This window comes from Oppia nitens, unplaced genomic scaffold (assembly GCF_028296485.1).
Source record: "Oppia nitens isolate AA-2021 unplaced genomic scaffold, nextdenovo-longstitch-racon4-pilon3 scaffold21_pilon_pilon_pilon, whole genome shotgun sequence".
In the NCBI taxonomy this organism is placed as follows: Eukaryota; Metazoa; Arthropoda; class Arachnida; order Sarcoptiformes; family Oppiidae; genus Oppia; species Oppia nitens.
In genome coordinates this window covers 1,021,884-1,035,141 of record NW_026533201.1, presented here as the reverse complement: position 1 = coordinate 1,035,141, position 13,258 = coordinate 1,021,884, and the positions used below count along the sequence as shown (strand labels likewise).

At 29.7% G+C, this 13,258-nt stretch overlaps 4 protein-coding genes across 6 annotated transcripts in view; 1 reads left to right on the top strand and 3 right to left on the bottom strand.

Annotated features, from left to right (window-relative positions):
• The window catches only part of LOC128953296 (uncharacterized), a 388,095-nt gene that overhangs the window by 137,976 nt on the left and 236,861 nt on the right, over positions 1 to 13,258 (bottom strand). The gene's annotated exons all lie outside the window — the stretch shown is intronic.
• LOC128953294 (uncharacterized) lies at positions 5,772 to 8,256 on the top strand. Its single transcript, XM_054298775.1, has 4 exons — positions 5,772 to 5,835; positions 5,913 to 5,999; positions 7,158 to 7,687; positions 7,992 to 8,256. The coding sequence occupies exons 2-4, from the start codon at positions 5,918 to 5,920 to the stop codon at positions 8,133 to 8,135; spliced, it is 756 nt and encodes a 251-aa protein (XP_054154750.1). The 5' UTR covers positions 5,772 to 5,835; positions 5,913 to 5,917; the 3' UTR covers positions 8,136 to 8,256.
• Positions 8,744 to 10,455, bottom strand: LOC128953403 (uncharacterized). Its single transcript, XM_054298888.1, has 3 exons — positions 10,413 to 10,455; positions 9,471 to 10,000; positions 8,744 to 8,957 (listed from the first exon to the last, which is right to left on the bottom strand). Exons 1-3 carry the CDS (start codon positions 10,453 to 10,455, stop codon positions 8,814 to 8,816), a joined length of 717 nt encoding a protein of 238 aa, XP_054154863.1. The 3' UTR covers positions 8,744 to 8,813.
• On the bottom strand, positions 10,931 to 13,036 carry LOC128953402 (uncharacterized). Its single transcript, XM_054298887.1, has 3 exons — positions 12,999 to 13,036; positions 11,668 to 12,197; positions 10,931 to 11,080 (listed from the first exon to the last, which is right to left on the bottom strand). The coding sequence occupies exons 2-3, from the start codon at positions 12,178 to 12,180 to the stop codon at positions 10,931 to 10,933; spliced, it is 663 nt and encodes a 220-aa protein (XP_054154862.1). The 5' UTR covers positions 12,181 to 12,197; positions 12,999 to 13,036.

Sequence of the window (13,258 nt, the reverse complement as noted above, 5' to 3'; positions counted from 1 at the left end):
ATCTCAACACAGACACTACAAATTGGCGCAGTCAGCACTGATCATACTTACGATCCTTACCTTCGCATAGCTGATGACAACCCCTATCACTGGACTTACAAGAAGCGGAACTCTATATCGACGACAAGATATACCTCACAGCGATAGCAACTCTAACGAAACCGAAGATACAAACTTAGACAACATGTCTATTAATGGTAATGACGTTAATAACTCTATTGAACCGGTTGATCAACTCTCAAGCTGTGCACCGACAGATACAACCGGTAAATCAAAACCTAAACAACGGAAGATACCGAAGTTTAGTGGCTCTTCAGATTCAGACCTCACGATAGAAGCATTCATATCGATCTTTGACAGAGCATTTCGATTGAACTCCGATGACGACAAAGTCGATGATATAATGGAGTTTCTAACAGACGACGCCGCCAACTACTATGGCTCGGATATCTTAACCGGTTCTGACGTCACATGGACTCATGCAAAGCAATTACTACTAGACCGGTACACACACTCCGACATACCTCCCGTTGTGGCCGCAAATAGAAGACGCCAACAAAAGGCCGAAAGCATAAAACAATATTATGACGAAAAACTAAAGCTATTACGTCGAGTCAAGAACTACACTGATAACGACAAAGCCAACCTCCTCACCGATGGACTCATCCCTGACTATCGCGAATACTTTTATGGCCGTCGATTCAAATCAACCACCGAGTGGCTGGAAATGGCTCAAGATTTAGAAGCCGACAAATCTCGTAATCGACATTACAGACAACCCGGCTCATCACATTTTACAACCGACAAGAATAACGATAGGTTCAGCAAACGTTTTCCCAACAAACGGGATTCAAAAGACAAGTCTCGCCCACCATATTCATGTCGCATATGCCGTGACCGTGGCCTGACATCGTGGCACTATCATAAAGATTGCCCTCATAAACCAACCGTACCACAACCGGTTGTCACACCAAACATTGGTGATTCAAGTCAATCAACCGATACCTCTAATCATTACATACGTCCCCAAACCATGGCATCAGCAGCTGATGTCAAAAGCATAATCTTAATACCGGGACGTATAGGGAATTTCGAATTATCTGCTTTTGCTGATCCAGGTTCAACAGTGGATCTAATGCCACTCTACGTAGCAAAACATTACGGCTTCCAATTAACTTTCGCCGATCAACAAGCGTATCACTTGCTCGTGGATCGATACGTACCGTTGGTGAAGTAACATTTAAGCTAACAATTAATCAGATGACACGTACTATGAAAGCACAAGTACTTAACGGATTCGAGTATACACTTCTCATGTCTATCGACTCTCTTGGCCGTTATGGTGTCATCATCGATACACACTCTAAAACCGTATCATACAAATGGTCAAACAAAATACACCCATTCTCAAGGTCAACCGGTCATCATTGCAATTATATGGCCATTCAACCAACAACAAACCGGTTGCCTACCATACCTAATAAAAATGTGGATCAACTCATTCACAAATATTCACAAATATTTGCCGCCGACTCTACTGACTTAGGCCGCATTAAAATTGAAGAGCACAGAATCGTATTGACTGACAATAAGCCTACAGCACAGCGCCCGTACCGTCAATCATTTCCAATGGCAGCTGAAGCTGCCCGCCAAGTGAAGGACCTATTACAAAAAGGACTAATTCGGGAAAGCGTGAGCCCTTATGCTGCACCGATCACTTTGGCTCCTAAGAAAGACGGCACATATCGTTTGTGTGTGGATTACCGTCGACTCAATACGAAAACTGTCGCCGACAAGACCCCATTACCGGTTATCGCTGACGTCATTGACCGTCTCCAAGGATCAACTGTATTCTCAAAATTGGATTTCGCTTCCGGTTATTGGCAGGTCGCCGTCTCACCAGAAGACATACATAAAACAGCATTCGTCACCCGCGACGGACACTATGAGTGGACAGTCCTACCTTTCGGACTCAAGAATAGTCCCGCAACTTTTCATCGAGTAGTGCATAAGATTCTCGGAAATCTCCATAATAACGGTGTCATATCATACTTGGATGACATCATAATCTACTCATCATCACTGGACGAACACAACCGATTATTAAACGAAGTGTTTAACCGGTTGTCCTTAAATAATGCCCGACTAAAGAAAGAAAAATGTGAGTTTCTCAAACAATCAATTGAATTCTTAGGCCATATCATCGATGGTAAAACAGTACGTCCGCCGGATAGTAAAGTCAAAGCCATACTAAACTTTCCGATACCGACTTCTCAACAAGATGTTCAACGATTTCACGGTTTGGCAAACTATCTCCGCGAATATATACCCGACTTTGCTTCAGTTACCGCACCATTGACAACACTTATGAAAAAGTCAAAAGCTAAAGAGTTTAAATGGCTTGAAATACATCAAGAGTCATTTGACAACCTCAAGAAACTAATGGCTTCCGAACCGGTACGCGGGATATACAACCATAGCCAACCGGTTGAACTCCACACCGACGCTTCCACAATCGGTATCGCTGGCATACTATTTCAAAGTGGAAAACCGATCGGCTATTACTCCCGAAAATTGGCCGATGCTGAAACACGATACACTGTAACCGAACTTGAATGCCTGGCCGTTCATGACGCCATCCGTTACTTTCGCATATATCTAGAAGGCGTTCAATTCAAGTTATATACTGACCACAAAGCACTCAAATGGCTCATTAACTTCCAATCAACGAAAAAACGACTATTTCGTTGGTCAGAAGAGTTGAGTTTATATACTTTCGAAATCATCCATAAACCGGGTAAACAAATGGCTCACGTGGATGCCTTGTCCAGAGCGCCCGCCAATTACTTCATACGCGAAGCTATTATACATCAACACCAAAAACGCGATGCCGACCTCAAGTCTACATATGAGGAACCGGTACAAGTGATTACTACAGCTGGCAACCACCAACCGGTTGTCTCATCACAAAGTCGACCAACTTTCACATCAAACGATACCGAAATACTTCAGACTATTATAAAGTATGGTCGAAAACTCACTATTATCCCTCCAAGTCTAGTATATCCTCTACTAGAAACAGCTCATGACAACAGTGGTCATCCTGGCATACGGATAACCACTAAACAAATTAAAATACAATATCATTGGCCAAATATGATACATAACATTAAAGAGTACGTCAAATCGTGTCCAACATGTCAATTGGTTAAGGTATCCAATCATGCAACCTATGGTCAACTACAACCATTGCCTACTCCCGATCAACCGATGAAACTAATTGCAATGGATACTATGGTCATGGGTAAAGAGACAAACGGTAATCAATACCGGTATATACAAGTTGTAATTGATCACCATTCCCGTTACTTGTGGACAAAAGCTACACCAACAAACACTTCATCTGCTTGTATATCATTATTGGGCGACATAATTAAAATAACCGGTTGTAAACCCGACTCTCTGTTAACCGATAATTTCAAATCGTTTAAGTCTAAAGATTTTTACAGATTTCTAACTAAACGTGATATCAGACACCTCTATACATCCACATATCATCCGCAGTCTAATGGGACGAATGAGCGAGTAAACAGAACCATCAAAACAGGATTATCAATGGCATTAGTGGCTAATCCGCGACGCAAATGGACAACTTTGCTCAAGGAAGTCACTATGAACTACAACAACACGGTACATACAGTAACCGGTTTCTCGCCAACATTTCTTATGTATGGAAATGACAATCATAATACGCGAGTGGAACTAACGGATGCTAGAAAACAGGCCAAACATAATACCGACCAACACAAAGCCAAAGCTAAAGTAGCCTACGATCGACAGCACAAACCGATTGACCTAAAAGTCGGATAACTCGTCAAACGTCGCATTCCATCTAACCATCCGGATCTCAAGAAACTGTCCGCAAGATTTGAAGGACCATTCATTGTCATGGCTATCCCAGGACCCGTCAACGCTTCTATACAACAATACAACCGGTCAACTGATCCATTCCTGGTCCACGTCGGTCAACTCGAGCCATACTACCTCCGCGACCAGTCTTAAAGCGCCGGGGAGTGTAGTGAATATGCTTTTAATTAGCATAAATTTATTGAAATATTTTTATTACCTTTTAGTTTTGCATTTATTTTATCATTTATTTGTTTATCTATTATTTTGCAACTATTTTTGGATTAATATTTCTATTTTCAATTAGACCCTAAACTATATACAGTATTTTATTACCCGATTCTCTGAACAACCGTTTGTTGCCTCCAATCTATTGGCGCCGACCTGACAGTTATCTGCCGCTACCACTAACTGTTCAAAAGTCATTCAATTTAGCCAATAGCTACCCGTCCTCTCTCACACAACCGGTTGTCCAAAAAGATCTATAAATACTGTAGGCTTTTACACTTACATTGGACAGTAAGACAGTCAGTCAGACAAACAGTAACTACATATCGCATACTAAGCGCATACTGACCTCTCAGTTAGTCTACTACTCAATATAGAGTTATACCATTACTATAGCACTCAACATATGTGCTCTACAATACTGTACTTCAAATCAAACCATTGTATTCAATCAAATATTAATTGTGTTTAACTAATAAAAGTACTATTCATTGAAACTGTCTTAACTACCATTCATTCACTACTATCACTATTACTGTCCCAACCGATAGTTGAAGATATATCAAGAATCTCAAGACATCTCAACCGGTTGTTCCCAACATTGGCCTACAGTTCCACAATCAAGTAAATCAAGAGATAGGAAGACATCATCGGCACGTACGGATCAACTCCTGCCTTACTTCGGCACCACAACTGCAAGTGATCATCATATATACCACTTGATTGGTCTCATAACGACCCGTCAGGTGATAACAAACTAGTGGTTAAGTAGATAACTGGTTGTAGGTCTCATACCGACCCACGCTAAACAACCAGCGCCTCCTTAATCACCCTCTAGTAGTGATCTAATCTCAACACAGACACTACACAATTTTTTAAAAAAAAATTATTAGAAATATAATTACTATAATCTATTGTTAATGTTAAAAGCAGGGACTAAAAATTTTTGAAAAGCATATTGAAAATATTTAATGTAATTATTGATAAAAATTTAATAAAATTTTTGCAAAATTTCCTAGATTATACTTATATTTAAAAATATATAAATATCCTTACTAACTCATTTAAACATATAATTAATAATTTAGTAAATTGTTTATTATAATTTAACGGTAACAATAAATTAAATAAATTATTTATAATATATATTTTTATAATTAATATAAAAGTTTTAAAAAAAATAATTAAAAATAATTATAATGTTATTTTTTAATAACAATTCATCTTATGAAATAATATAATTAATTTAATTGTAAGTTTTAATTATTATAAAAATAATAAAATTAATTTAATTGTAAGTTTAATTGTTATTAATATTTTCTTTTTTATATATTCTATATTTTTTTCTATTTGTTTGGTTAAAATATAAATGTTTTAAAAAATGTTATATTCTTAAGCATCTATACTTTTATTTTTAATTAAAATTTTTTTTTATTTTATTTAGTAGTAAAATAAACTTATTTTTTATATTAGTACATACATGGGATACCATACCCACCCATTTTTTTCCTACCCCTACTCACCGCTTACTTAACTCATATCCTATTGAGACACGTAATCATGTATTTTTGAAAATAGAAAAAAATTAATTAAAATTAAAAATAAAATCTGTATTTGTTTTAAAAATTATTGAAAAAAATTAGTTTCATATTTACAGGCATTAAAAACATTTTTCTTAAATTAAAAATCTATAATCAAAATGTTTGTATAAATAAATATTATTATTTTTTTGTGATTTTCTTAACTATTTTTTTTATTGTTGTTTATTTTATTTATAGACAAAATGTTTTCAATGTTTAGTTTGCTATCAATTTTGATGATTATTACTGTATTTAATGGCTGCTTATGTAAAGATACAGAAAAAGGTTTTTAAGGAAATAGTTTTTAATTAATTTTATTCTCTCTCTCTCTCTCTCTCTCTCTATGTTTGTCTCTCTTTCTGTCTCTCTTCATGTCTTTCTTTATGTCACTCTTTCTGTCACTCTTTCTGCCACTCTTTCTGTCACTCTTTCTGCCACTCTTTCTGCCACTCTTTCTGTCAATCTTTCTGTCAATCTTTCTGTCAATATTTCTGTCAATCTTTCTGTCAATATTTCCGTCAATCTTTCTCTATGGGGCCTCGGTGGCCGAAAGGCTAAGTTGTCGGCTTTCGAGTACGATAACCCGAGATCGATACCCGTTTGGGCCACCTAAGTATGTTCGGGATTTTTAACGCGAGGAAACAGATAATATGTGTACTCAGAACTGTCCACATATATAATGCTGTCCTATCGTTAATAGGGGTACTCCTCTAACTACTGCACTCTCGGCGGTTATGAGTGCTATACACAGTATAACCAACAATACTGGAGAGAAACATAGTTTAAGGGTTCTCAAAACCCCGTGCATGCAATCATTGTAAAAACGGGGGATATAAATCATGGATATTGTCAATCTTTCTGTCAATCTCTCTCTCTCTCTCTCTCTCTCTCTCTTTCTTCCATTTTTTTCTTATTTATGTTTTTAATTATACCTTCATTTTATTTATTAAGCAATTTATTTAGACATTAATTTAATTTATTTTTATTTAATTAATGTTTATTTATATTTTAATAAAAATATTTGTCAGTAAAACTAAGTAAAGTTAATATACTAAAATTTAAAATATTTTTTATAAATAACGTCAATTAAATATCAAAAATTTTTTAATAAAAAATAAGTTATTTTTATATAGAGTTTCTACCGGGAAGGAAAGTTCCCTAATTTGCCCGAACTTTATCTTTAAGTTATCAAAAACTTAATTCTTTTTAAAAATATATATTAAATAAATAGATAATTATTTTAAAATTATTAAAAAAAATATATATATATATCATTTTCCTAATTTAGTTATCCTAATTTTAATTTTTTTTTAATAATATAAATCTTTTAGCTTTTATTTATTATCAATATACTTATTATTAATTATTATTAATTATTAATTAAATATCTATAGTTAATAATAATTTTTTTTATAATTATTATTTATTATTATAACTATACAGCAGCTGCAGCTACTGTTACCATTAAATGCGAATCAAATCCATGGCCTAAACTACCGGTTCTCAGAGATTCAGAGTTGAAAGAAAAAACCAAATTAATGTCACTGAAAAAATTGACGAAAAAAAATCAGGAAAACATTAAAAAACTGGTCAAATGGTTTCAGGATTATAGTCAACAATTGATTCAACAGGATCAATTAGATTATCTAGGTAGTGTTTATGAAAAATTATCCCAGGACCTGAATAAACATGAACTAGGTGCATTGGCTACAATTGGTAAACTAGGTGATGATGATACGAAAATTATGCACCTAGCTCAAAATAATGAATTTCATACTGGTTGGTTAAAATATTTGGACAATTATATGAGGGATAATTGTACAGTTGAATCGTTCAATGTTACCAGTGACCTGGGTGAATTGAAAGAAAAATTATCGGAAATTAGACAGAAATTGTTTGAAACGTTGCAAAAGTTTATCGATGGCCAGGAATTGGATAAGGATAGACAGTTTTGGACAGATATAGATAAAACGGTTAGTTTTATTGTGTATGTGTGTGTATATATGTGTGTATGTGTGTGTATGTGTGTGTATGTGTGTGTATGTGTGTGTATGTGTGTGTATGTGTGTGTATGTGTGTGTAAGTGTGTGTATGTATGTGTGTGTGTGTGTATATGTGTGTATATGTGTGTATATGTGTGTATATATGTGTATGTATATGTATGTGTGTCTATATATGTTTGTTTTTTATAAATTATATATAAAAATTATAATATTATATATATATATATATATATATATATTTAACATTACTTATTATTATTATTTTTTTAAATAGGTTTTAAAATATTTAAAATCCCATTCGGATGTCGACAAAAATATCGATGAATTAAAGGACGATTCGGTTAAAGTGAAAACATTGCAGACATTGCTTATCGATAATGAAGTACTATTACGAGGTTATAATGGTTTCAATCAATAAGCAAATTGTTTATATAATTTTAAATTTTGCTTAACAATTGCTGAACAATAATAAAATTAAAAAATAAATAAATGTATTTCTTATAATAACAATAACAATAATAATTTAATTAATTTTTTCCACCCCTTAATAATTTATTGTATTTCTATTATAGATTACTAAATAAAATAAAAAATCTGATAATTAATTGTTTATTTTTAATTAATTAATTAATTAATTAATTATTTTTATAATTTAATAGATAGTTTGTTTAAACTATATTATTTTTAAATTAAACAAATATTCATTTTATTTTTGTACGTATATATAATTGTTAAAGCACCGACATATTAGGTGCATACATTTTATAAGCTTATGTATCATTTTTTTTTTGAGGGGGAGATTATATGGACCCAGATTGATGGTAATACAACAAAATAATTTATTTTCATATATTGATATATATATATATATATATATAAATATTTAGTTAATTTACTGAAAACAATAGTTAGTTGTATTTTTAATAAATAGTTTTATTATTATAATTTTAAATCAAAATAAAATTAATAACAAATAGTTAACAACTAATTATATTAGTAATTAAATTTATTTTTATTTTTTTGGGGGGAGGGACGGGAGTAATGTATACTAAATAATATACAAGTAATACTAAGGCATTTGTTGATTAATGATTGACTAAGTTTTATAAGCACTATAACCTCGATATAGTAGTTCCGTATCGATTAACAGAATCTGTAATGTTTTCAATTTAAGCGATTCGGGTGTCAATTGTTGAATAGTTTTGTCTAACAGTGATGTATTTTTCAAGTAATTTAAAATCTATGATAAAAATATTAATATTAAACAGTTTTTACATACACATACACATACACATACACATACACATACACATACACATACACATACACATACACATACACATACACATACACATACACATACACATACACATACACATACACATACACATACACATACACATACACATACACATACACATACACATACACATACACATACACATACACATACACATACACATACACATACACATACACATACACATACACATACACATACACATACACATACACATACACATACACATACACATACACATACACATACACATACACATACACATACACATACACATACACATACACATACACATACACATACACATACACATACACATACACATACACATACACATACACATACACATACACATACACATACACATACACATACACATACACATACACATACACATACACATACACATACACATACACATACACATACACATACACATACACATACACATACCTTTTGATCTATGCTTAAAAATACCCAAAACGACTGATCCTTATTGGATTTTTCTTCATCAAGATATTCATCGTATGCTTCAAATAATTTTTGTCTAATTTCACCCAATTGTCTAACCAATTGGTTCGCCGACATAGTTTTGGCCGCTGAATTATATGCCTCCAGTGGACAATCATTGGACAAATATCGATTGAAATATTTCAACCAATAACCAAGAAAACGTTGATCCTGTACCAAATATTTATGTTTAATACGATTGTCGACTAGTTTGCCAATTGAATCCAAATTGGCTAATTCGTACGTTCCCAAATCGTCCCCAATTTTTTTGTAAACCTCACCCAGGTAGTTCAATCCATGCAATTGACGTACATGTTTACTACTATACAGATGAAACCAGTCGACCAATTGTTGAATTAGTTGTTTGTTTTTGTCGGTCAATTCCGAATCGTCCATTGAATCCAATTGTTCGTATAATTTATTGTCCAAAACTGGCGTTTCGGGCCACGGGTTGTCAGTCGGACATTTCGGAGCTATAAATTTATTTATTTTAAATGAAAACTATTATTATTATTACATATAATAATAATAAATAATTATGTGTGCATGAATATATATTATTTATTTATTAATAATAATAATAATAATAATAATTAAGTTAAAGTAAATATTTGTAAACTAGTTTATTTTAATTAGTATTCAAAAAAAATTTCTAAATTTTAAATATATTTATTATATAAATATTTTAAAATTTTTAATATTATTATAATTATTAATACCATAATCTATAGCTACTAAATAATAATAAAAATAATAAAAGTCACTAAAATAATAGTATAATATTTTTCAAAAGTATATTAAAATCTATAATATTTATTATTTTTTTAATTATATTTATATATACTATTAATATATATATATAAAGAAAATGATTATTTTTAATACCTTTCTCTGCACAGATGTTTTGGTCATTAAATTCAATAATCATTAGTAAAATTGATAGCAAACTAATCAATTGTTTTGAATTTATCATCATTTTATTTTTAAAGGTTTTATATCTATTAGACAAAAATATATTGAAATAAAAAAAATAAAAAAACAATAATTCTATACTTTGAATATAATAATAACTGCAAACTAAAAAAATATTTTTAAAAAATCAAAATAATTAAGTCATATACAGTATGTAATTTTATATATGTTGTAAACAAATTATAAATAAACATATTGGAAAAAATGTATATGTATTTTATACATAAAAATATTTTAAGTTAAAATAAAATAATTAAAAAAATATTATTAGCATTAGACTAATAGTTAGAATAAAATTTTATTGATTAATAAATTATAGTATAATTCAGAATATTTTGTACAAAATTTAATAAATTAGATTATTATTATAAATAAAATAAAAAACATTTAAATTAATTTAAATTATTATTATAAAAAAACTAATATTAACACTAATTCTCTTTATAATTACTATAACCTCTCATTAGAAATTCAGTGTCGATAACCAGAAACTGTAATGTTTTTATTTTTAACAAATTGGGTACCAATTTATTAATAGCTTCATCGATAAGTTTTGATGAATTTTTATAGTAATTCAAAATCTAGAAATTAATTAGGGGAAAAAAATAAATAAAAATATATTTTTAATATTTTAGTTATACAGTATAATATATATATATATATATATTAATATAAATTTAGAATTTTATGTATAATATACAGGTATGGACAAAACAATCTGTTTGAGACCTAATATCTTAAAATCTACTGGATCAATTTTGATACTGTTTAATCGTAAATGTAGAGTATATAATTAAGATTTCATATAATTAATATAATTTTTTTTAAATTTAGTTATTTAAAAGTTACAATAATTTGAAAGTGAAAAGTTTTTATGTTTTACATTAATATCGTTACCAGCATTAAGGGTTGCTTCCATACATTTTATTAATTTTTTAAATTAATTTTCAAAAAATTACTTATATTATTTTTGAACACAATTTTAGTAATTTTTGTATAAACTAGATTATATAATCTACCTTTATTATATTACCAGTATCAAAATTGATCAAGTAGTTTTTTTTAAAGATATTAGGTCTCAAACCCATTTACAGATTGTTTTGTCCATACCTGTATATTATACATAAAAACCTAAATTTATATATATATATATATATTATATATATACCTTAGTTTGTATCGGTGCCCAAAACTCCCTGTCCTTATCTAGTTTTTCGCTATCGATTAACTGTTGTAATTTCGTAAACAATTTCCCACGGACAACCATTAATTGTCTAACCAATTGACTAGCATTGCCAACACTACTAATATTTTTATAAGCCTCTAGTGGACAATCATTTGTACCGTATAGATAAACATATCTGAACCAATAATCCAGATAGTTTTGTAATTGTACCAGGCTCAAATGTTTTTCAGTACTATTGTCCACAAATTCGTTGTTGTCGTCGACAATTGATATCAATGCCGTTTGTTCCGACGATTGTAAATAGTTTGCTAGTTTGACGTAAACTTTGGACAGATAGTCTAGATTTGTTGATTGTTTTAGACGTTTACAATATCCCAGTAGAAATTTCAATTTAGCTTGTATAGTTTGATTGATTTTTATGGTTAGCACCGTATCGTTTAATAGTTTGAATTGTTTGTACAAAATTACCGGCGGTTTGGTCCACGGGTTAGCCATATTACATTTGCTAACTACTTTTTTTTAAAATAATAATAATAATAATAATTTTAGATAAAAATAAAATAACAACTTTTATATATATATTATTGTATATATATATAGTATAATATTAATAAATTGAGTAATAAATTTTAAACTTTTTATTTAATTAGATTAATGTGTTTTTAATTTTTTTATATTTGATTTTTTTTTGAAACAAAAACATTAATTCATAATTAATACAGTACTATATATAATATATATATTATATATATAATTGTTTGTACAAAATTACCGGTGGTTTGGGCCACGGGTTAGCTACAGTACATTTGCTAACTATTTTTTTAAAAATAATTTTAGAAAAATAAAAATAAAAAAATTACTTATATATATATATATATATATACCTATTATATTAAGAATTCAATTACAGGTACTCGACTTATTAGTTTATATAATAAATATGATTTTGGATTATTGAAATAATTGCCGTTTGAAAATGCAAAAAAATATATACCCCACCCTGACCCCTTCCCCCCCAAGATTTTTTTTGAGACTTTTGTAAATTTCACCCCAGCCTTCCCCTAACTCCTTAAAATTTTTATTTAATTAGATTTAGTGTTTTTTTTCAATTAATATTTTATAAACTGATTTTATTTTAAAACAAAAATATTATTTCAAAATTAATATCATATATACATATATATATATATATATATATATACAGTATATATATAAAGTTATATATATATATATTTATTATAAAATTTTGATTAAAAATAATAATATAAACAAACAAAAAAAATTTTAATTATAATAATAATAATAATAAATACCTTTCTTTATAATTGAAGATTTATTGTTGCCATTAATTACAGTAATTATTATTAAAACTGATAGCAAACTAACCAATTGTTTTGAAATCATTTTTTTCTATTTATTTTTATTTCATTTTTTTATAAAAAAAATATAGCAATACTTTGAACACCTATAGCTATAACTAAACTATTAATTTATATAAAAAATATTTGAGAAATATAATAATTTTTATTAATAAATACTACATTTTGTATATTTACAGTTATATAGAAAATTT

Excerpts from the sequence above, each read along its gene's own strand:
- LOC128953294 (XM_054298775.1), top strand. The coding sequence starts at position 5,918 with ATGTTTTCAATGTTTAGTTTGCTATCAATTTTGATGATTATTACTGTA. Across the intron at positions 6,000-7,157 it reads ATGTAAAGATACAGAAAAAG|CAGCTGCAGCTACTGTTACC; the intron begins GTTTTTAAGGAA and ends ATAACTATACAG. Across the intron at positions 7,688-7,991 it reads GGACAGATATAGATAAAACG|GTTTTAAAATATTTAAAATC; the intron begins GTTAGTTTTATT and ends TTTTTTAAATAG.
- LOC128953403 (XM_054298888.1), bottom strand. The coding sequence starts at position 10,455 with ATGATTATTGAATTTAATGACCAAAACATCTGTGCAGAGAAAG. Across the intron at positions 10,001-10,412 it reads AAACATCTGTGCAGAGAAAG|CTCCGAAATGTCCGACTGAC; the intron begins GTATTAAAAATA and ends ATAAATTTATAG. Across the intron at positions 8,958-9,470 it reads TTTTAAGCATAGATCAAAAG|ATTTTAAATTACTTGAAAAA; the intron begins GTATGTGTATGT and ends TTTTTATCATAG.
- LOC128953402 (XM_054298887.1), bottom strand. The coding sequence starts at position 12,180 with ATGGCTAACCCGTGGACCAAACCGCCGGTAATTTTGTACAAACAATTC. Across the intron at positions 11,081-11,667 it reads GGGCACCGATACAAACTAAG|ATTTTGAATTACTATAAAAA; the intron begins GTATATATATAA and ends ATTAATTTCTAG.